This window comes from Microtus oregoni, unplaced genomic scaffold, assembly GCF_018167655.1.
Source record: "Microtus oregoni isolate MIOR12 unplaced genomic scaffold, Mior012 000074F_004, whole genome shotgun sequence".
Lineage (NCBI taxonomy): Eukaryota > Metazoa > Chordata > Mammalia > Rodentia > Cricetidae > Microtus > Microtus oregoni.
In genome coordinates this window covers 149,814-174,114 of record NW_024543991.1, presented here as the reverse complement: position 1 = coordinate 174,114, position 24,301 = coordinate 149,814, and the positions used below count along the sequence as shown (strand labels likewise).

Below are 24,301 nucleotides of genomic sequence, written 5' to 3'. Positions count from 1 at the left end.
AAACAGGCTGAGAGTGCTGAGGCATGAATGCCCCTGAGAAAATTATCTTAGGAGTTTAGAAAGGCTAATTTTTGACTCACAGTTTTGGAGATTGCAGACTCTAATTGACTGGCACCAATTGCAAGACACCACATCACAGCCCACCTTATGGTCAAAGAGAAAAAGCGAGGAAGAAAGTGGAGTACGCTCATTTTCTTTGGGAACAGTCTCCCAACGACCTAAATTCCTCACCCTGGGCCCCGATCAGTGCTTCCAAGTTGGAGTGCCAGCCTGTGAAACACAGGTTCTGAGGGACATTTATCCAAATTGGAGCATTTGCTAACAGCATCAGACCCCAAACTGACAGGCTGTGGCAGCTTCCTTGGCCATACATGGACTTTCTAAACTGTCACTTGTCAGTCCCTATCAGGTTTATGTTTCAATAGCACCCTCTCTGACCTCTCTGCTTTCCGCTTTCACTTCTTCCCTGCCCTCCCCCCTCAACAAGTGTTATCTTCATTTCTCAACTGAATAGCATCAGCTTGGATCCTTATTTTTTTCCATTTATTTATTTATTAAGAATTTCTGTCTCTTCCCCGCCACAGCCTCCCATTTCCCTCCCCCTCCCCCTAACAAGTCCCCCTCCCTTGTCAGCCCATAGAGCTATCAGGGTTCCCTGCCCTGTGGGAAGTCCAAGGAACACCCACCTCCATCCAGGTCTAGTAAGGTGAGCATCCAAACTGCCTAGGCTCCCACAAAGCCAGTACGTACAGTAGGATCAAAACCCATTGGCATTGTTCTTGAGTTTTCAGTAGTCCTCATTGTCTGCTATGTTCAGCGAGTCTGGTTTCATCCCAGGTTTTTTCAGACCCAGGCCAGCTGGCCTTGGTGAGTTCCCGATAGAACATCCCCATTGTCTCAGTGTGTGGGTGCACCCCTCGCGGTCCTGAGTTCCATGCTCATGCTCTCTCTCCTTCTACTCCTGATTTGGACCTTGAGATTTCTGTCCGGTGCTCCAATGTGGGTCTCTGTCTCTGTCTCCTTTCATCGCTTGCTGAAGGTTAATATTCAGGAGGATGCCTATATGTTTTTCTTTGGGTTCTCCTTATTTAGCTTCTCTAGGATCCCTAATTATAGGCTCAATGTCCTTTGTTTATGGCTAGAAACCAAATATGAGTGAGTACATCCCATGTTCCTCTTTTTGGGTCTGACTTACCTCATTCAGGATAGTGTTTTCTATTTCCATCCACTTGTATGCAAAATTCAAGAAGTCCTTGTTTTTTTACTGCTGAGTAATACTCTAATATGTATATATTCCATACTTTCCTCATCTATTCTTCCATTGAAGGGCATCTCGGTTGTTTCCAGGTTCTGGCTATTACAGACAATGCTGCTATGAACATAGAGCATATACTTTTGTTGTATGATAAGGCCTCTCTTGGATATATTCCCAAGAGTGGTGTTGCTGGGTCCAGGGGTAGGTTGATCCCGAATTTCCTGAGAAACCGCCACACTGCTTTCCAAAGTGGTTGCACAAGTTTGCATTCCCACCAGCAATGGATGAGTGTACCCCTTTCTCCACAAACCCTCCAGCAAAGGCTATCATTGGTGTTTTTTATTTTACCCATTCTGACAGGTGTAAGATGGTATCTTAAAGTTGTCTTGATTTGCATTTCCCTGATCGCTAAGGAAGTTGAGCATGACCTTAAGTGTCTTTTGGCCATTTGAACTTCTTCTGTTGAGAATTCTCTGTTCAGCTCAGTGCCCCATTTTATAATTGGGTTGATTAGCCTTTTACGGTTTAGTTTCTTGAGTTCTTTATATATTTTGGAGATCAGACCTTTGGCAGTTGCAGGGTTGGTGAAGATCTTCTCCCAGTCAGCGGGTTGCCTTTGTGTCTTAGTGACAGTGTCCTTTGCTTTACAGAAGCTTCTCAGTCTCAGGAGGTCCCACTTATTCAATGAGGCCCTTAATGTCTGTGCTGCTGGGGTTGTACGTAGGAAGTGGTCTCCTGTGCCCATGTGTTGTAGAGTACTTCCCACTTTCTCTTCTATCAGGTTCAGTGTGTTCAGACTGATATTGTGGTCTTTAATCCATTTGGACTTGAGTTTTGTGCATGGCGATAGATATGGATCTATTTTCATTCTTCTACAGGTTGACATCCAGTTTTGCCAGCACAATTTGTTGAAGATGCTCTCTTTTTTCCATTGTATACTTTTAGCTCCTTTATCGAAAATCAGGTGTTCATAGGTTTGTGGGTTAATGTCAGGATCTTCTATTCAATTCCATTGGTTGACTTCTCTGTTTTTATGCCAATACCAAGCTGTTTTTAATACTGTAGTTCTGTAATAAAGTTTGAAGTCAGGGATAGTAATGCCTCCAGACAATCCTTTATTGTATAAGATTGTTTTGGCTATCCTGGGTTTTTTGTTTTTCCATATAAAGTTGATTGTTGTCTTCTCCAGATCTGTGAAGAATTTTGATGGGAGCTTGATGGGGATTGCATTGAATCTATAGATTGCTTTTGGTAGAATTGCCATTTTTACTATGTTGATCCTCCCAATCCAAGAGCAGGGGAGATCCTTCCATTTTCTGTTGTCCTCTTCAATTTCTTTCTTCAAAGACTTAAAGTTCTTGTCATATAGATCTTTCACTTCCTTGGTCAGAGTTACCCCAAGATATTTTATGTTATTTGTGGCTATCATGAAAGGTGATGCTTCTCTGATTTCCCTCTCTGTTTCCTTATCCTTAGTGTATAGGAAGGCCACTGATTTTTTGGAGTTGATCTTGTATCCTGCCACATTACTAAAGGTGTTTATAAGCTGTAGGAGTTCTTTGGTAGAGTTTTTGGGGTTGCTTATGTACACTATCATATCATCTGCAAATAATGAAAGCTTAACTTCTTCCTTTCCAATACGGAAACCAGAAAATGAATCCTTATTTTTAATCGGCATCTGAGGGCCCCCAAACTGATACAGTCTCACTGAGGGGAAAAAATGCAGCAGGCCTTCCTTGCATGATTTCTATTTACTGATTAGTGCTAGAGATGATTGAGCATTTAATGTTTGTTTTGATTTTCTGAAATGGAGAAATGTTCAAATGTAACCAACTAGTTTAGGAGCACCTCAGCCTGTGTAACAGGTTAGTGATGGCCCCATTATTGGCAATAGAACATTACAGTGTAATGCTGTGTGGATTGCTACTGAAGAAGAGAGGAAGGGAGGATTTCTTTCTTTCTTTCTTTCCTTCCTTCTTTCTTTCTTTTTTGTTTTATTTTGTTTTTCCTGAGACAGGGTTTCTCTGTGTAGCCCTGACTGTCCTGGAACTAGCGCTGTAGACCACACTGGCCTCGAACTCAAAGAGATCCACCTGCCTCTGCCTCCCGAGTGCTAGGATTAAAGGTGTGCACAACCACCACCCAGCAAAGGAGAATTTCTAAGGTCCATAGACATAACAGATCGTAGTGGAGATGTGTGGGTAGAATAGAGTTAATGACTCCTTGTAGCACGGGTTTCATAGATGTGGGCACTTTAAACTGTGACACAGTTTCAATGGGGTTTTTGATGTCACTGAACTGAATGGGAACAGAAATAGCCAATGCTGCTGGTTCCTTCATGGAGGACATTTTCTTCCCCCAGAGTTCTCTTGTGAAAACAGTGTCCTGAGTGAAAAGTGTGAGCCTGAGTGCAAACAGCCCACTCCACAGCTCACCATTCTCAGGAGCTTTATTCTTTTCAAGACGATTTTGAGTCATTCATTGTTCCTTTTTCACAGACCTGCTCAGGAAGTTCGTAGAGATCTGGGAGACAGGTGGGTGTGCCAATCAATTCCAGTCACTGCCTTGCAGTGTCCTGACACCCTTCTTTGGTGAGAAAAAAGTCACTAAAGATCACACCAAATATTCCTTTGAAGGGACTGGCAGGACAAGGAAAAACAGTTCAAACAGATCCTTTCTTAAAGAACTTAAGATCTTGCTTCGCCACTATGTAGTTTAAATAGCCTTTGGGGTTATATTTTTGTTCCTCTTCCTGTTTTATATCCATATCTTAAAAGGCCCAAATCACTCTCAGTAAATAAGGGTTTATCTGCAGCAAACTGGATGTGGAATCCTTTCCAATGCACGAGTCCTGCTTCTGGAACTATTGCTTTTCATCTTTTTTGGGTAATAACCTTTCATTCTAAATAAATGACATGCACATTAGAAACTGTGACAAGGCATGAGGAAAATAATGAGATGATGGATAATCTGTATATATACTTACATATGTATGTAAAATATTATAACATATTTTGTTTCTTCAACATACACAATATAATTATTTATTCCTGGGCTGGAGAGATGGCTCAGAGGTTAAGTGCACTGACTGCTCTTCCAGAGGTCCTGAGTTCAATTCTCAGCAACCACATAGTGGCTCACAACCATCTGTAATGAGGCATGGTGCCCTCTTATGGCCAGCAAGCATACAGACAGACAGAACACTGTATACATAATAAATAAAAAAATGTTTAATTATGTATTCCTTTAAAATGTAGCAAGGAGGAGCTGATGAGATAACTCAGTGGATAAGGTGCTTCCTATCTGATGACCTGAGTTTCATCCTCTGAACCCATGTGCTGGAAAGAGAGAACCCAACATAGCCCCCACATGCACATACACAAACACACACACACACAAATAAATAAATAAACACAAAATATTTTTAATTCTTTAAAAACCACATATGTAAGCCTTTTCTTTGTGTCTTTCACTGATACCTAGAAACACTTCTTCCTACTGGCGAAGCCCAGTGGCCACATGGGTCTGGGACTCTGTTAGGTGATTCTCACCACCCTTTCCGTCCTCCAGTATTATCTCTCCAGACTCCCTGGCAGCCAAGTAGCCCTGCACTTGTTCTTACTCCTCCTCCAACTTCAACTGCATGAACCAGAGACTCCACCTCTTGGTGCAGACCCCCACCCTTTTATTTCCATCTCTCCAGATAGTCTTTGTCCTACTGCAGACTACTTGCAAGAATTCCTCCTCCCAACACATCTCCACTCCCTGGGAACTCTGCCTCTTGGTGTTGACAGGGCAATAGAATCAAGAAATGAAACACCCACATATCAAAAGTAAGACAGGTATGAAAACCTAGAATCACCGCAATAATGATAACTCTAGATAGACAGAAGCACAAAACACAAATATGACCACCCAAGACAATATGTGTCTACTAGAACCCAGTTAACCTGACTACAGTAGGCCTTGACAAATGCAGTGTAGCTGAAGCTAAAAACACGATTATCAAATTAGCAGTGATAAATATGTCCAAGGACCTTAAAGAGAATGTGAATAAATCCCTTAATGAAGTCTGTGAAAACACAAACGGTGTAATAAAATAGTAAAAACTATTCAAGACATGAAAGTAGAAAAAGAATCACTAAAGAAAACCCAAGTTGAGATAAAACTCAAATCGAAATATTTAAGAAGTCAAATACAAGCCTTCTAAGTAAGCTTCATCAACAAAGTGTGAGACGCAGAAGAGAGAAATTCGGGTGTTGAAGCAAGGTAGAAAAAATGAATACCTTAGTCAAATAAAAATTTAAAAAAACTCCAGACACAAAATATAAAAAAATTATGGGCTATTATGAAAAGATAAAAATCTATAAATAATAGGGATATAGAAAGAAGAAACTCAGGTCAAAGGAACAGAGAATATTTTTAACACCATAGAAGAAAAATTTCCCAACCTAAAGGAGTTACCAAGCAAAATTCAAGAAGCATACAGAGCACCTAACAGACTGACCTCTCCATTAAGGGCTCAGAAAGCTACAAAAAAAGGAGGCAAATGAGTGTAAAAGCCAGAGGTGTTGGAGGACTCCAAGGAAACTGTCTTCTAGACACAACACAACTGTTGCACACATGAGCTCATGGATACCGTGGCTGCGTGTGCAGCTTCAACACAAATGAACCAGAGGCTATGTTTGTAGACTTTTGTCTCATATTGCTTTGTTTGGGCACTTTTTTTCTTACTGGCCTTTTACTTATATATTATGGTTCTAGTGATGTGTTTTTATAGAGTTGGTAGTGTGTGTATGTTTATTGTGATTTTCTTTGTTTTTTTTAAATTCTTGTTTGTTTTTTTCTTTGTCTATTTAAAGGAAGGAAGGGTGTAGAGTTGAGTGGGTAGACAGGTAGAGAGGGTCTGGGAGGAATTGGGGGAGGGGAAAACATGATCAGAATATGTTGTGTGCATTTTTTCAAATAAAATATATAATAAAGAAAAAACACTTAAAATGACAAGTGGAATGGATACTCCGTTGTTCTAACTCATAGTTATTGTAGAAGATGGCCTGTCGAGGCAGAAATGACCCAGTGTTCTTTTTCAAAAGTTACAGCAAGGATACAAGAGACCAGCAAGGTCTGATGCCAGCTATGCTTAGCATGGCAAACCTTTCATTTTAATCCTTTCCTACTTCCACTTTCACATTCCACGTTTAGGAATCTTTATGTCTAGAGGTAGGAGAGGTATTCTAGATCAAAGATTTTCAAGAAAGAAACATTTTTGAATGATTTATCCTTATGTATATGAATTTTTCTGCATAAAAGTATAGGTATCACATGCCTGCAGTACCGTCTGAGGCCAAAAGATGGCGCTGTATCCACGAAACTGGAGTTACAGATGGTGTTACAATGAGCTTCAGGTAAGACCCAGGCTAGCGCCTTAGGCTGCCTCCACTATCCTTCCCTCAACCGTGGGCAGCACTGTGTGAAGAAAGACACCAGGGGGGAAATAAAAGGAAGTAAACACAGGAATCTTTCCTGGTACTCAGCACCAGGCCCACAACAGTGATATAAAAACAGCAGCCAAAATAAATAAATAAAAAATAAAATACAGCAGCCAAAAGCAGATGCAAAGATCCTGGGCGGAGCTCCAGGAGCTTGCTGAAGAAAGGGGGAGGGATTGTGCCAGCTAGTAGAGTTCATGAGAGGTAACCCACAGAGACAGATGCCCTGGGCTCCTGGGAGTTCATGGACGCTGGACCAGCAGCTAGGAAGCCTGCGTGGGATCGACCTAGGTCTCTGCATGTGGGTGACAGTTGTGTAGCTTGGTGTCTTTGTAAGGCTCCTAGTAGTGGGATCAGGACCTGTCCCTGGTGCTTAGCTGGCTTTTAGGAACCTGTTTCTCATGCCGGGTTGCTTTGCCCAGCCTTGATGCAAGGGGAGGAGCTCGGTCCTGCCTTAGCTTGATGTGCCAGGCTTTGATCAAGCCCACGGGAATCCTGCCCCTTTCTTAACAGAGGCAGAGGAGAAGTGGAAGGGGGGTACATGGGAAGTGGGGAGGAGAGGAGAGAGGGAAGGAGAGGAGATACCAGAAACTATGGTCCATATGTATAATAGATGAAAAATATTTTTTAAATTAAAAAAAAAGGCATCAGTCAAAGCACAGCAACCCCTGACCCCAAGGCCTGTGCCTGAGGATGAAGCCCTGGACCAGTCTTCACCTCAAGCAAGGACTCCAGCCCTCACCAGGCAGAGTTATATCATGAATCCCTTCATTGTCAGCTAGCCACTGGCCATGAAGTTCATGCTGTAAATAAACCCCAGTGGCTGAAGGATTGTAGAAGTGTGGGCCTTAGCTTATGTGGCAGTTTGAATGCAATTGCTGCCCCCCTCCCCCAATGTCATAGGGAGTGGCACTATTAGATGTGACTTTGTTGGAGTGGGTACAACCTTGTTGTCTTTTGCTTAAGCTTCCCTCAGTGTCACAGTCAGCCTACTTCCTGTTGCCTGCAGGATGTAGGACTCTCAGCTATTCCTCCAGGACCATGCCCTCCAGCATGTCACCATGCTCCCCATCATAATGATAATGGACTGAATATTTGAAGCTGTAAGTGAGCCACCCCAACTAAATGCTTTCTTTAGAAGCATTGTCTTGGTCATAGTCTCTTCACAGCAATAAAAACCCTAACTAAGACAGCCTGTCTCTTGCTGGACTGTGTATATCATTGTGGAATCAAGTTATGATGCAGGATCACTGTGATTATGGTAGTCATGAGGCCTTCCCAGTTCATCCTTTTCCCAAGCCAAGGCAGCACAGCATGAAGAGTTCCTGCCCACTCGAGGAAAGGAGAAAGAAATAGACCACCTTCCCATGGCAAGGCCCAGCATCAGGCGGAGACAGACAAGAAAAGAAAATGAGAACAAATAAAAACCACTCCCAGGAACTGCAGAGCTGAATGAGCAAATACTCGGCTCTGCAGGTTTCAGGAGAGGCTTAAGAACAAAGTTCTGGAAAGCTTATTTTAAGAGATAATACCACAGAACTTCCCAAACCTAGAAAAAGACACAAATATTAGGTACAGGATGATCAAAGGTCACCAAAAAGATTCAACTCAGAGAGTCAACTCCACTTCATGCTATCATCAAGTCTCCATACACTGATGTGTGGATAAAGCAAATGTTCATATATACCCAATGCAATAATATCCAGCCATAAACAGGACGTAACCCTGCCATTTGTGAGAACATATTTAAACTTGGAATGCATTATGATCAATGATATAATCTAGACAGAAAAACAAATGTTACATGATTGCAGTCATAATAGAATCTTAAAAAAAAAACTAGATCTCCTAAAAGCAGAAAGTAGAGTAATGCTTACCAGGAGCTGGGAGAAGAGGCTGAAGGAGGGGCAAGAGAGGCTGAGACTCATGTGCAACTAGAAGAGAAGAAGAAGTCCTTGTATCATACTGCATGGTGGGATGACTCTAATTACCAATGATATAGTGCACATTTCAAAATTGCTACAAGAAGGCTTTAAATGCTTCATTACAAAGAAGTGACTTTTGGAGATAATAAATATGCTGTTCACTCTCATTTGGCAATATGCCTATGCATCGCATTATACCCCCATCAATTTGTATAATTTTGTCACTTAGAAATAAATTTTAAAACAGAATCAGAAGGGCTCAGTAGTTAACATCACTTACGGTTCTTGCAGAGGATTGGCATTCACATCCCATTACAGATGAGTTATCTCCCAACTTCCTGTAACTCCATCTCCAGGGAATCTGATGCCCTCTTCTGACCTCAGAGGGTACCACATTCAGGTACAAAAATCCACATAGAGACACACACATATGCATATAATTTAAAAATATTTTTTGAAAGAACAAGAAATGGAAGGTTCCTAAGAAATGACACCTGGAAGTGTCCTCTGGCCTCCCACACATGCACATACATATGGTCAAACAAAAACATACACACATGCATACACATGCACACATATACCCACAAAAAAGGAAAAGGGAAAGAAAGTATACACACATACAACTGGAACATGATAGTAACACAGTTCTGACACATTGCATATCGACACATCATATTGTAAGTTTCTTTATTCGAAGATCATGACAATTAATAGAGTATAAAAAGGTTAGAACTGTGCTTTTACATTAATAGAAATATATGTGGGTCTTGAAAGAAAAAAAATATGCAAAACTGGGCAGCCCTGGTGCTACAGGCCTGAAATCTCAGCTACTCAGAAGGCTGAAGCTAGAAGATCAAAAATTAAGATCTTTCTGAAGTAAAGATCAAGGTCAGCCTGGCCAACTTAAGAAGACCATATTTCAAAATAAAAAAGTCAACAAAGGTTATGGATATAGCTTAACCTAGAATGTACATGATGGGTTCAACCCCCAGTATCACTCTCCAGAAGGCAAACCTGTAACCTTTCAAAATAACAATATAAAGTTCATAGGAACTTGACTATAACAGACAAATTACAAAGAAAGAATTACAAAGAAAATTGTAAATTAGATGCTATTGTTTGCTCTTTCAGGCACAAAACCCACCCCGAAGCTAACAAAAAAAAAAAAAAAGCTGCCCTACCCAAAGTTATATCTCCACAATGGGGATGGGGGTGGTTGTGGGACTTAGCTGTCCTTTGCGGAGATCCTAAGGCCTTTCAAGTAAATGAACCATAGTTAAGACCTTCCCGAGTATGAAACCTGTTGCTTTGTTATGAGAGCGTCATCCCACCGGAGTTCCCACCTGCTTTATAATTGACAAGCTGATAAGTATGTGTATGTGGACACTGGGATTCTCAGGCCTATAGCTTGCCAATTGGTAACAGCTTTTTAAATCCTTATTCTTTGAGAATGCAATACATGTATACAATGTATTATGATCATCTCTGGCTCCCATATTTTTCATTTTTGGGAGATAGATTAGGAAATGTTTTGTTGAAATCAAAGTGTGGGAAATATTGAAGATCTGTTTACTGAACATCATGCAAAGTTTATGAATGCAAGAAGGCTCTGTTTACAATGTGTTCTTTCTGTCTTGATTCTTTAGAAGGTTTTCCTTTTTAAATTATTACATTTGTTCCGAAACCTTTTACATTCATGGACTGGGAAAAAAATATAAAAAGGACCATTCTACCAAAAGCAATCCACAAATTCAGTACAATACCAACAAAAGCTCTAGGTCCATTCTTCACAGACACAGAAAAACAATGTTAAATTTTATGTGAAATAAAATAAGACCAAAGATAGCCCAACAATGCTCAAAAGAAAAAATAATATAGGATGTACCACCACACCTGGTTTCAAGTTATACTACAGAATTGTTGTTATGGTTTCCTGTCTCTTTAAGAGACAAGCCACGCCCACTCCCGCTACCTCTGACCTTCTGTACCCATCTTGGCTCCCCACTTACTGTTCCTCTCTCACCTGTTCACTCCTGTCTGTCTCTGTCTCTGTCTCTGTCTCTCTCTCTCTCTCTCTCTCTCTCTCTCCCTTAATAAATGTCTGCTTTATGCCTATTTTATGTGTCTATGTGTCTTTTACCCACCACCGGTTTACACTCGCCCGCTTGGCTCTCCCAGACCGCCGAGGGCTGGCCCTGCCCGCTCGCCACAAGAAGGGGCCGCCCGCCTGCCAGGGATGGGCCACTGCTCTTAAACCACCAGGGGATCTTGCAGGGACCCACAACCATTTCTGCCAGCCTGGCAGCTGCTCCGCGAACATTTAGAATAAAAATTGTGATAATAAGACTAGCATGATACTAGCACAAAACAGACCATAGATTGTAGTATGGAGTACAAGACCCCTTTGTTTCATCCCACCCAGTTAGCTTCGCCCCCAAAATAACCACACAGAAATTGTATTAATTAAATTACTGCCTGGCCCATTATATCTAGCTTCTTCTTGGCTAACTCTTACATATCGGTTTAACCCATCTCCATTAATGTGTATCACCACTTCACTGTGGCTTACCAGCATGAGTCTAACCAGCATCTGTCTCGGGCAGGAGAACCATGGCATCTGCCACACTGCCCTTCTTCCCAGCATCCAGTTCTCTTTTCCACGCCTATCTAAGTTCTGCCCTATCAAAAGGACAAGGCAGTTTCTTTACTCAACCAATGAAAGCAACACAAATACAGAAGGACTTCCTATATCAATATATAAATGGAATAGAATAAGGAACCCAAGTAGAAGGTCACACAAATACAACAACCATATTTTTTATAAAGATGTCAAAAATGCATTGGAGAAATTAACTTCATTAAATGATAGTTGGAAGCCAGAGTACCAAAAAAGTAAAAGAACAAAAATAGATCTCTAACTCTCAAAGAAAATTCAACTTCAAATGGATCAAGAACTTGAATATGGTCAGGTGGTAGTAGCACATACCTTTAATCCCAGCACTCTACGGAGACAGAGGCAGGCATATCTCTGTCAGTTCAAGACCAGCTTGGCCAACAGACCAAGTTCCAGGGCAGCCAGGACTGCTACACAGAGAAAGAAACCCTGTCTTGGAAAGCCAAAACAAACAAACAAACGAAAAAGAACCTCCATATGAAACCAAATACACCCCTGAAACACATAAAAGAAAAAGTAAGAAGTACTCTTCAAAACATAAATATAGGTAATGACTTTCTGAACAGGTCTCCTCCAGTAGTTTTGGAAATAAGACCAATGATTGACAAATGGGGTCTCGTGGAACTGAAAAGCTTCTATACAGCATAAAAAGCTGTCATTCTAAAGAAGAGTCTACAGAGTGAGGAAAAAAATCTTTGCCAACTCTACATCTGAGGATTAGTGTTCAGAATACACAAAAAAAAAATTAAACATCAGTTGTTTTACTTGGCTTTCTATTGCTGTGATAAAACAACATGGCTAAAAGGAAGTTGGAGAGGAAAGGGTTTATTTCAGCTTACAGTTCATGAAGAGAAGTCAGAGCAGGAAGTTGAGGCAGGAACCTGGAGGCAGGAACAGAAGCAGAGGTCATGGAGGGGTGTTGTTTACTGGCTTGCTTTCCATGGCTTGATCAGCCTGTTTTCTTATACAGCTCAGGACCACATGCCTGGCACCACCCACAGGGGGCTGCGACCTCCCTCCAACTTCAATCTTTACTCAAGAAAATGTCTCCATATCCACCAGGGCAGCCTCCTTCTGATCTTTTCCATAAAGCCCAAGGGATCGGCCCAAGTGCCTCAAGATGGCATTAGATTGGTACAGGGTAAGGTCTCCATCCTGAAACTTGGGGAGCTGCCCATACAGACAGATGGACTTGAGCAAGCCTTTCATCCAAGTATCTATGGACACCACCTCCTCCTTCCAGCTCTGGTCCTGGTCAGCCAGTAGTATGTGCATGGCCTCACAGCGCCCTCGAACTGGGAAGTAGACAATGGTGTACAGCAGCATGGCTGCTGCATAGATGGAGGCACGAATTCCGAGCTGCGTAGATGGTAACATCAGAAGGAGGCTGCCCTGGTGGATATGGTGAATGATGGGGTGGAAGACCTTCGCCTGAAATACATCACCCTCATCTACACCAAATATGAGGAAGGGAAGGATGACTATGTGAAGGCCCTGCCTGGACACCTGAAACCTTTCGAGACCCTGCTGTCCCAGAACCAAGGAGGCAAAGCCTTCATCGTGGGTGACCAGATCTCCTTCGCCGATTACAACTTGCTAGATCTGCTGCTGATCCACCAGGTCCTGGCCCCTGGCTGCCTGGACAACTTCCCCCTGCTCAGTGCCTATGTGGCATGCCTCAGTGCCCGGCCCAAGATCAAGGCCTTCCTGTCCTCCCCTGACCATTTGAACCCTCCCATCAATGGCAACGGCAAGCAGTAATGTAGGGAGAGACCGGAGCTGCCTGTCCTCCTTTCCCCAGCACTAATAAAGTTTGTAAGACAGAAAAAAAAAGAAAATGTCTCCAAAGACTTGTCTACAGACTAATTTAATGGAGACATTTTTTCAACTGAGGATTTCTGAGTATAGTTTGTGTTCACTTGGCAAAAACAAACAGCTAATCAGCATACCAATGAAACAAAAGCCCATTTTTAAATGTATTATTATTCTCTCATATATTACATTCCAGCCACAGTTTCCCCTACCTCCATCCCCTTCCCCCAGTCTCCCCCCAGATCCCCTTTCCCCCAGACCCATGCCCCCTCCATCTTCCTTAAGAAAAGAGCAGGTCTCTCAGGGACATTAACTAGATGCTACAGTAAGATGAGGCACATCCCATCACGTCAAGGCTGGATAAGGCAACCCAACAGATGGAAAAGGGTCCCATAAACAGGCATAAGAGCCAGATACCACCTCTCCACTCCCTCTGTTCGGAATTCCAAAAGAACACCAAGCTACTCAGTCATAACATATATGCAGAGGACTACTTGGGTCAGACCCCTACATGTTCCCTGATCTCTGCAAGCTCCCATGAGTTCCAGTGAATGGATTCTGTAGGTCATGTTCTCTCTGACTCCCTCTGGTTCCTCCAATCCTTTCTCCCCCTTCTTTGTAGGACTCCCCCAAGCTTTGTCTAATGTTTGGCTCTGGGATGTTGCATCTACTCTGTAGTAGCTTGAATATAATTGGTCCCTATAAGCTTATAGAGCATGGCACTATTAAGAGGTGTGGCCTTGTTGGAGTAGGTGTGGCCTTGTTGGAGAAAGTGTGTCACTGTGGAGGTGGACTTTGAGGTTATTATACGCTTAAGCCACTCTCAGTATCCCAGACCACTTTCTGTTGCCTACTAATCAAAATGTAGGACTCTCAGATCCAGCACCATTTCTGCCAGCACACCACCATGTCCCACCATGAGGATAATGGACTGAGCCTCTGAGGTGTAAGCGAGCCACTCAACTAATTAGCTCGATTAAATGTTTTCCTCTATAAGAATTGCAGTGGCTATGATATCTCTTCACAGCAATGGAAACTCTAAGGCTCATTTCCACCAGTTGCTGGATAAAGTCTCTCTGGTCTCTTTACTGAAAATTCTGGTAGGCTCTGAAACAACCCAATTTTTAAAAATGGACTACTGTTTTTAGAGAACTAAGTAAAAATGTTGGAGAAAAAAACAAAAAGAACAAATGGCTAGTGAGTGCTTTGATGTGTTGGATATACTTAGCCATCAGGGAAATACAAATTAAAACTACTGGAAGATTCCACCATCATCAAGACCACCAATAATACACATGCTGGTATGGATGTGCGGAAACAGAACCAAGATATAGTGTTTGTGGAAACTAGAGCAGCCACTTTGGAAATCTTTCTGGAGAGTTCTCAGAAACACTAAAATAAAATCATCCAATTAACTTGAACCAGAAGGAAGGGTTGCAAACAGTGGTGAGGTGTCAACGGGGAAGGCTGGGAATAAGAAAAATGAAGAAGATAAAAAGAAGGCTGGGTCCAGCAGCGTCTTGCATAACCAGATGACTTATGTCAAGTGAATGTATTAAGAAGTACAACATTTTATAAATGGTTCAAAAATGTAAAATGGGACGAAGTCAGCAGGAAGCTGGTCAAACAATTTTGCACAGAGGAACAAAGGATATCTCAAGTGTTTCACAGACCAAGTACATAGCAGCCTTAAGACTGACCATACCAGTCTCTTCAGAGAGGAAAAGTCAGATTCCCAGAAATGGAAACCCTAACTTTTTCAAGGCCCTAGCCCCAAACCCAGACTGAACCTTTCCAAATCTGCCCCTGGGCAAGGACACAAAATGAGCATTTCATTCCCTCATCCTTTCATCAGAGCTCATTCGCATCGGACTATGTCATACTACAAAGATACCTGCACGTCCACGTTGATTGCTTTTCTATTTGCAATAAACCCAAGAAAGGGGACCAATCTAGATGTTCATCAGTTAATGAATGGATGATGAAAATAATGTGGTTCTTTTTCAGCTAAAAAGTGAAACTGAAATGTGTAGAGGAATGGGTGAAAATAGAAAAATTATGCTAAAAGTAGTAACCAAGGCTTAGAAGGACAAATATCACGTATTCTCTTTCATATGAAGAGCCCAGCTTTTATTTTTTATTTCTGCTTGTTTAAGATGGAGTACTTACTCATGGAAGCCAGAAACCTAGGACTGGGACATCTGGAGGGTAACTTAAAGGAGAGAAATAGTATAAAATACTATTAAAATAACAGTATTTATAATAGTATAAGATAAAAAAGAAAGGAAAGCAGGGAAATAGCAGTCAGGGAATGTTTGAGTAGAGAAGGAAGCAGGAGAGAACAGATTGGGGAGTTGAGGGTACAGGAATGGAGGAGATGGGAAACAGAAATGGAGAGGATTAACCAGGACAAAGAGAGTAGAAAGAACGCTGGAGGTCTGCTGTCCTGCAACCCAAATAAAACACACACAAGAATGGAAGGGCAGTCCCCTGCATGACTGGGTGGTGCTGTTTCTAGAAGCAGTAGGTTACTAGATATAGTTCACAGCTGCAGATACGAAACACTTCCACAAGAGTTGGTAAGGAAGGTCTCGGAGCACCCCGCTCCAAATAATGTAAGATTTTGTGGCTCTCCTTGGTTGTCCAGCTGAACTAGTGGATAAGATCATATTTGCAGAGAACACCGTATACCTCGGATGCAAATAGAGAAAACACAAGCTGAAGCCAAACTGTCAGCATCCTCCAGGATGGTTGGCATTCAGGGCTCCAGATCCTTCATGCTGGCTAGTGTTCAAAGCTCCAGCGCGTACTGTGCGGGCTGACTGGGGAATAAAGGACATCCCTGGTCTTGCCCAACTGTGAACCACCTGAACCAGAAAGCCAACCTTCCAGGCAAGATGCACTTACCTTTTACAATGGCACTTGACTGTCATTGGGATATGCAATTGTCCTCTGATTGGATGTGGCAAACAATCTGGCTTGGGATATGATAGGCCTAGGTGGAGAACCCATTACTGTTGTGTAATTAAATTGATATAGATTTTCTTTTAAGCTCTTACTTTCTTTCAGTAAATCAGAGGAATGACTAACTACATAGTTCTTCTAGTGTCAGTCCTGCACTGCAAAAATGTCTTCACATTATTTCTTCTTTCCACAGACATTCGTGTAAACCTGTCATTCGTGTAAACCAACAATTAGGTTGAAAACGTTTACAAGTGCTAATGAAGCAAAGTGGTTTCCTCTATGATGTAAAATTTAGTTCAAGGGCATTTACTCTTAGGAGAGCTACTTATAAACACATTCAGGTAGTGCTTAAGTCGCAGCATTTCCAAAATGTCAACATACTTGAGAAGTGGGGTACGGTGCAGATGTAAATTCACAATAGCTTCCTGGGGTTGGGTTTGAAGTGTAGTGTTGAAATGAGAGTGGAAAGATGTAATATCTGGAATGGATATCTCAGTTAAGCAAAGAGTGTATTCAGGAGTAATATATATATATATTATATATATATATTATATATATATATATATAATCTCTCTTTGTGTGTATATATACATGCCTGTGTGTATGTGTGACACTCTGTGTGTCATATGTATGTGTGTGTGCATACATGTATATTCAAGTTTTCACACACATAGGAAAAAAGAAACCTCTATCTTGAAAGGTGCAATTTCCTTTAAGCAGATACCTGAAATAGCTTTGGCTTTAAAAAAAATTAAGATGAGAGAAAGGAAGGTCACTGGCTCTCAACAATTTAAAAAGCAAGGACTCCAAGGGTCAGATGACTAGTCAGGGAAGTTCAGTTCCCTAAATAGAACCTCACCTTCTAAGCCCAGTCTGGAGGGTCAAATTCACTCTGAATGAATCACTGAGGCCGATGGAAGGAAGGCTCATACATTCTCTGTAGTTAGAGGGAAAACCATTCCCACACAGTGGTCCATGCCAATCGTGTCCAAATTCCAAACCTCCTGTATGCTGCTTATGTCAACACACTGAGTATGACCTAAAAGGGCCCAAGCGGTTAAAGCCAGTGTCTTTCAAATACTTTTCACTGACTCAAATAAGAAATCCATTTTGTGGAGGCTGGAGAGATTGTTCAGTGGGTAAAAGAATTTCTTAAAGTACGAGGACCTGAGCTCAAAGTCTCAGAATTCATGTAAAAGCTGGGTACACTGACACAGGCCTGCAGCACCAGCGCTTGATGGCAGAGGACCATGGAGTCTGAGATCCTACTGGACATCCAGTCTAGTCAAAATGGTGAGCTTACGTTACTGAAACATAAGAGATTCTGTCTCAAAAGGTTTTTTTTCCCCTCTTTGTTTGTTTTCTAAAAAGAGAGACAGGACATGGAGTTGGGTGGATGGGGAGGTAGGGAGGATCTGAGTGGAGCTGGGGAAGATTAAGCCATGATCAGAGTATAATGTATGCAAAAAAATCTTTCAATTAAAAAATGTGAAGTGGAGAAATAATCAAGAAAATATTTTTTGACATCACCCTTTGGCCTTCACACATACCCTCACGAGTGAGCACACCTACAAACACACACACACACATACACAAAATGTGTTTCTACATATAGTATAGATATAAAATAGACAAGTTTTTCAAACCAATTTTCCCACTGCTTTTTTTTTCTTTTTACTATTCTATGCTGTTGCGTTCTATTCTTTTCTTCTTATTTTTTAACATGATTTCTTTACTAATTCTTTGGGAATTTCACAACATTCACCCCAATTCCATTTCTTTCCCAGGCCTTCCACATCTGTCCTTCACTCTTGCAATGTCCCCTTCAAAAGAAAACCAACCAAGCAAAACTCACTTTGCTCCTCCCTCTTTTCTACCTCCTCCAAAACCTCTTCATTCACCCTAGTGTGGCATCGGGAGGCACAGTGTTCACGCAGTATACCCTTTTGTCCATCAGCCTTCCTTGCTCATTTTGAAAGAGTCATTGGTCTGGTTCAAGGCCTCTGGCTTCTGGTACATCATCATCACTGAACCCAAGTCATGGAAATCCTGAGGAAATAGTTCCAATGGACCAGTAGGTCATAGATGGGGTAGATGTTAGGGTCGGCCAACCTGAGGTCCTGGATGTGAGCCTGGATGGTAGCTGATCTGGTCAGACCTGGCCCCTGGGACCACCCCCTCAGGTGAGGGACAGAGCCAGCACTCCCATGCCTGGAGTAAGGGGTAAGGCCATTTCACCCCAGTGCAGGGGGCAGCTCTACTGTGCTCTGATCACTGGGGTCAGTTCTCCCATGACAGTAGAGGCCACCTCTTGCTGCAGTGTTCAGTGAGGGGCAGGAGTAGTGAAGGGCAGGACTTGGTCAGCCTGGCCTTCAGATTTCACCAAGCATGGTTCTTTTGGCCCCTAGTGGTAACCTGAGCCATAGACATCAACACAGACCCCAGCTGCAGCAGGAGCACCAACCCAGATATGGCCGTTTGCAGCAGATCAGGCCTGGATGTCACCACAGCCTCAGTGGCAGCACAGGTCACCCAGATCAGTATGGTCCTGGTAGCAGCACCGCTCTTGGACACCAACATGGTCTCAGGTGACTGACCAGACCCCAGACATCCACATGGCCTTTGATGGTAGCAGGAACCCTGGACATCTAAACAGATACTGCCTGCCGTAAGGACATGGAACCAGACATGGTCCTTAGCTGCAGCTTGGGTTTGGATGTCGCCATGGCCCTGGGTGACCGCAAGGCCAAACCCATATCATCATGGCCCCAGTGGCAGCATGACTCTCTGATACCAACATGGACTCAGGTGACTAACCTGACCTAGGCATCTGAGCAGCCTTCGGTGGCAACATGGGTCATGGACATGAACACAGACTACCCAGATCAGTATGACACAGCTGCAGCGTGGCTCTTGTACACCCACATGGCCTCAGGAGGCAGGCCAGACCCCGGGCATCCCTATGGCCTTTGGTGGTAACAGGAGCCAAGGACATCAACTCAGACCCTCGCTGAAGTAAAGCCACAGATCCAGACGTGGCCCTCAGTTGCAATTTGCTCCTGGAAGTCACCACAGTACTAGGTGGAAAAGCAGGCCACTCAGATTGGTAAGAACCCTGCAGTGGCAAGACCCTCCAACACCTGCATGACCACAGGTGGCAGCCCAGACACGGGAAATCCTGTGGCCTTTCGTGGCAACATGGGCCATTGATGTCACACAGAACCCAGGTGTGGTGGTACCATGTACTCAGAGATGGCCCTTAGCAACAGACTAGACCTAGACATCACCATGGCCCAGGGTACCCATATCATCCTGTTCCTCAGCACCTTCACTTTGTCCATTCTGCTTCTTTCCACAGCACATGAACTAGTTCACTTCTCTTTCTCTCCCATTTATCGTGAATGTCTTCAGTTGGTCCAGGCCTTGAGGACCCAGGCTGGCCTGTGGGTGAACCGAGTGGCATCAGGCAGGTTTGTAGATATCTTCCCACCAAGCCAGGCCTTGAAACCCAGGCTGACCTGTGGGTTGCTTACCCCTGCCTGAGCCAAGTGGCATCTGGCAGATTTTTTTTAACAATGCTAGTCCCACTTTATCAAGCTCCCTGAGGTCAAATCTGTGTTTTTATCCCAGATTGCTGATGCATCCCCTATGTTTTGAAACCCTGGCTTTCAACATGATAGGTATTAGGAGGTGGGATACTTGGAAAATGACTAGGGCATGAAGGTAGAGAATTCATGATTGGGATTAGTGCCCTTTAAAAAAGAAATGCCAACAGGCACAATGGTACATACCTGTAATTCCAGCACGGGAAAGGCTAAAGGTGAAGGATGGCAAGGCCAGGGCCAGGCAGTGCTACTTAGTGAAAACTTGGAGAACTTGTCTCAAAATGCTGAGAAAGCCAGGTATGGCAAAGTCCTTAATCCTGGCATTCAGGAGGCCGATACAGACAGATCTCTGTGAACTGGAGGCCACCCTTACCTACCTAGTGAGCTCCAGGTCAGCCAGAGCTATATAGTGGACTGTGTGAGAAAGAAATTAAAAAGGAGAGGTAGGAAGGAAGGAAGGAAGGAGAGAGAGAGAGAGAGAGAGAGAGAGAGAGAGAGAGAGAAGGAGGAGGAGGAATGGTGGGCATGGGTGGAGCTGGAGAGTGACTAAGAGTACTTGGGGCTCTTATAAAGGATCTGAGATTGCTTCTCAGCACCCACATGGTGGTTCACACGCATCTGTAGCTCCAGTTCCAGAAGACCTAACATCTTCTGTCCTCTACAGGCACCAAGCATGCACATGGCACAAAAACATACATGCAGGTAAAAAATTCATTTACATAAAATAAACCTGGGAGGGAGGGGAAAGGGAGAAGAAGAGAAAGAATCCGAGAAAATAGAAACCACTCACTCCTTCCATCATGTGTGGGCATGCTAAGAAGGTTGCCTGTGAACCAGAAAGCAGCTCTCCTCACACACTGAATTTTCTGGGGCCTTGATCTTCAACTTCTCACCCCAGAATTGTGAACAGTTGTACCTGCTGCTTCTAAGTTATCCATGCTAAGGCATTTTGTTATGGGAGTCGTAATGAACTATGTATGACTGCTGGATTCAGAGATCTTTGAATTTCATTTAAAACTGAGTAACATCTCAGTGTCTGAGATGAGCCATATTATTTTTATTATTATATACATTAAAATTGGGCAATTTAAAATTAGACATTCATTTCATAAATGACTAAAACAATAACATCACTCCAGACCAGTTTCTTTCTGATCCTGCTTCCAGAAGTAACCAGAAGTTACCTTCCAGGCAGTTCTTCGCTGACTTTTGGGACACATTTTTATAGCATGCATAAAGATACGTGGTTTTCAACAATGAAAGTAGAACTGTACTCCACTTACTGCTCTGTCACTTGCTATTGGACCTGAAGAACTATGTTGTGGTGAATCAGGATATATAACCCAGACCGGCCCTCCAGCTCATGACAATAATTTATCTAACAATCCAGTACTGGGATAGCAGTCATTGGTCACCATGCACTGCTTTCTGCTGTTGCTATTAGGATGCCTTCAAGCTCTTCATGTAGCAAGTATAAATTTCAACCTCTGAGATTCCTGACTCTGCTTACAAAAGACCAGGATTACAGATGTGTACTCTCCTATCTGGCCACTAGATTCTTTTATTACTGGTACTCTGTTTAGGTATAATATGTGGACCCCAGTCAAGTACATGTGAGTACAACAGCATCACTTGAGTCCATTTGTGACCACCACCCAGATCGATCTGTAAGACAGTCCCATTACCCCAGAAAGGCTCCCCGTTCCTCCTCCAGTTAATGTTTTCCTCATAGAAGCAGTCACTATTCTGATGCTGAACACCACGAAGTGGGCTTTCCTCTAAATGCCACTTTCATAGACTATATTTTCTCAGATAAAATACTAGATATTTTCCTAGGTTTGGATCCGTCTATGCTTTCTCATATATTGATACTTTAGGGGTGTTATCTGCTGCTGAGTGGCATTTTGAGTTCTTCTAGTTTGAGGGTTTTATTAATGGACATGTTATGAACATTCTGGGAGAAGTTAACTTGTACTCTATGTCAGGAAGTTGTGGGGGGCATGGAGAGAGACAGGCAAATTTTGGAAGATTACTGATCTGTCTCAAAGATAAGGTGAAAAGAAATTCAGGAAGACATCCAAAATGTGCGCCCACATTCATGTGCACCTGCACACATCAAAATTAAAAGTCATTTTGTGGTCATCACACTCAAGGAATACACTTATAATTATATTCAAACATTTTTTTCAAAGGGGCAGCACTATCTTATACTCTCACCAGCAACATTCCCATTGTTTCAGTCTTGCCAGGATATTGTATTGCCAGTTTTTACAATGTTAACCACACTGACATATAATTTCAATTTTAATTAGCATTAATACGATGATGGTGACGTCATGCACTTTTCCAGTGCTTATTAACCACTCTCATGATTTCCTTATTAAGTGCCTATTAGAGGCTTTTGCCCATTTTTCAACTGAGATATTCACCATTTTATTTTTTACTTATAGAATATTTATATATAATGCATACTATGTATATATATTATATATTATTATTTTTTTATTTTTTAATTTATTTATTTATTAAGGATTTCTGCCTCCTCCCCGCAACCGCTTCCCATTTCCCTCCCCCTCCCCTGATCAAGTCCCCCTCTCTCATCAGCTCCAAGAGCAATCAGGGTTCCCTGACCTGTGGGAAGCCCAAGGACCGCCCACCTCTATCCAGGTCTCAGAAGGTGAGCATCCAAACTGCCTAGGCTCCCCCAAAGCCAGTACGTGCAGTAGGATCAAAAACCAACTGCGATTGTTCTTGAGTTCTCAGTATTCCTCATTGCCCGCTATGTTCAGCTAGTCCGGATTTATCCCATGCTTTTTCAGACCTAGGCCAGCTGGCCTTGGTGAGTTCCCAATAGAACATCCCCATTGTCTCAGTGTGTGGGTGCACCCCTCGTGGTCCTGAGTTCCTTGCTCGTGCTCCGTCTCCTTCTGCTCCTGATTTGGACCTTGAGATTTCTGTCCGGTGCTCCCATGTGGGTCTCTGCCTCTGTCTCCTTTCATCGCCTGATGAAGGTTAATATTCATGAGGATGCCTATGTGTTTGTCTTTGGATTCACCTTCTTATTTAGCTTCTCTAGGAACATGAATTATAAGCTCAATGTCCTTTATTTATGGCTAGAAACCAAATATGAGTGAGTACATCCCATGTTCCTCTTTTTGGGTCTGGCTTACCTCACTCAGGATAGTGTTTCCTATTTCCATCCATTTGTATGCAAAATTCAAGAAGTCCTTGTTTTTTACTGCTGAGTAATACTCTAATATGTATATATTCCATACTTTCTTCATCCATTCTTCCGTTGAAGGGCATCTAGGTTGTTTCCAGGTTCTGGCTATTACAAACAATGCTGCCATGAACATAGTTGAGCATATACTTTTGTTGTATGATAGGGCCTATATTGGGTATATTCCCAAGAGTGGTATTGCTGGATCCAGGGGTTGGGAGGATCAACATAGTAAAAATGGCAATTCTACCAAAAGCAATCTATAGATTCAATGCAATCCCCATCAAAATCCCATCAGAATTCTTCACAGATCTGGAGAAGACAATAATCAACTTTATATGGAAAAACAAAAAACCCAGGATAGCCAAAACAATCTTATACAATAAAGGATCGTCTGGAGGCATTACCATCCCTGACTTCAAACTCTATTACAGAGCTACAGTATTGAAAACAGCTTGGTATTGGCATAAAAACAGAGAAGTCGACCAATGGAATCGAATAGAAGACCCTGACTTTAACCCAAAAACCTATGAACACCTTATTTTCGATAAAGGAGCTAAAAGTATACAATGGAAAAAAGAGAGCATCTTCAACAAATTGTGCTGGCAAAACTAGATGTCAATCTGTAGAAGAATGAAAATAGATCCATATCTATCACCATGCACAAAATTCAAGTCCAAATGGATTAAAGACCTCAATATATTATATATTATTATAATATATATTTTTTATAGTGCATTCTACTTTCTTAAACTCTGGGTCATGTAACTGAATGTGTGGTTTGTATAAAATTAGGTAATAGCAAGTTTTCTAAACATACAATGACAAAAATATTTATCCACTATAAGATATTTCTGACAACTTTTGACCCATACAACATGCACAGTTTTATATTTTCATGTGTGTGAGAAATGTGCATATGTATGTATGTTTATAAGTTTTTGCATACATGTGGGTGTATGCCTTGCATACATGTGGAGACCCAAGGTTGATGTAAGAAACCATTTCCAGTCACTCTTCCACCATATTTATTGAGGCAGTCTCTAACCCAGGGCTCCCCAGTATTGTTAGTCTGCTTTGCCAGTTCCTTCTGGGGATTCCCTGCCTCTGCCTTCTGAAGCTAGAACTAAAGGTGGGTCACCATGACTACATAGAATTTTTGTGAGTTTCTAAGGATCCAAGCTCTAGTCCTCATATTCACACGGTGAGCACAGGACCTGCTGAGCCAGCTCCCTAGCCCAACACATGCATTTTGTACTGGACATGCATGTCGTCACACCACACGATGCTGCCTAAAATACCATGACTTTGATTTGAAACTATTGCATATTATGAACTGCAGTGTTTTTACTGCATA

General features: G+C 42.4%; 1 protein-coding gene across 1 annotated transcript; it reads left to right on the top strand.

The window, feature by feature from the left end:
- Positions 1-12,724: 12,724 nt before the first annotated feature.
- On the top strand, positions 12,725-13,165 carry LOC121441256 (glutathione S-transferase P-like). Its single transcript, XM_041642407.1, has one exon. The coding sequence runs from the start codon at positions 12,745-12,747 to the stop codon at positions 13,102-13,104; it is 360 nt and encodes a 119-aa protein (XP_041498341.1). The 5' UTR covers positions 12,725-12,744; the 3' UTR covers positions 13,105-13,165.
- The last annotated feature ends 11,136 nt before the right edge of the window (positions 13,166-24,301 follow it).

Bases quoted from the DNA above. Each gene is read 5' to 3' on its own strand.
- LOC121441256 (XM_041642407.1), top strand. From the start codon at position 12,745: ATGGTGAATGATGGGGTGGAAGACCTTCGCCTGAAATACATCACCCTC.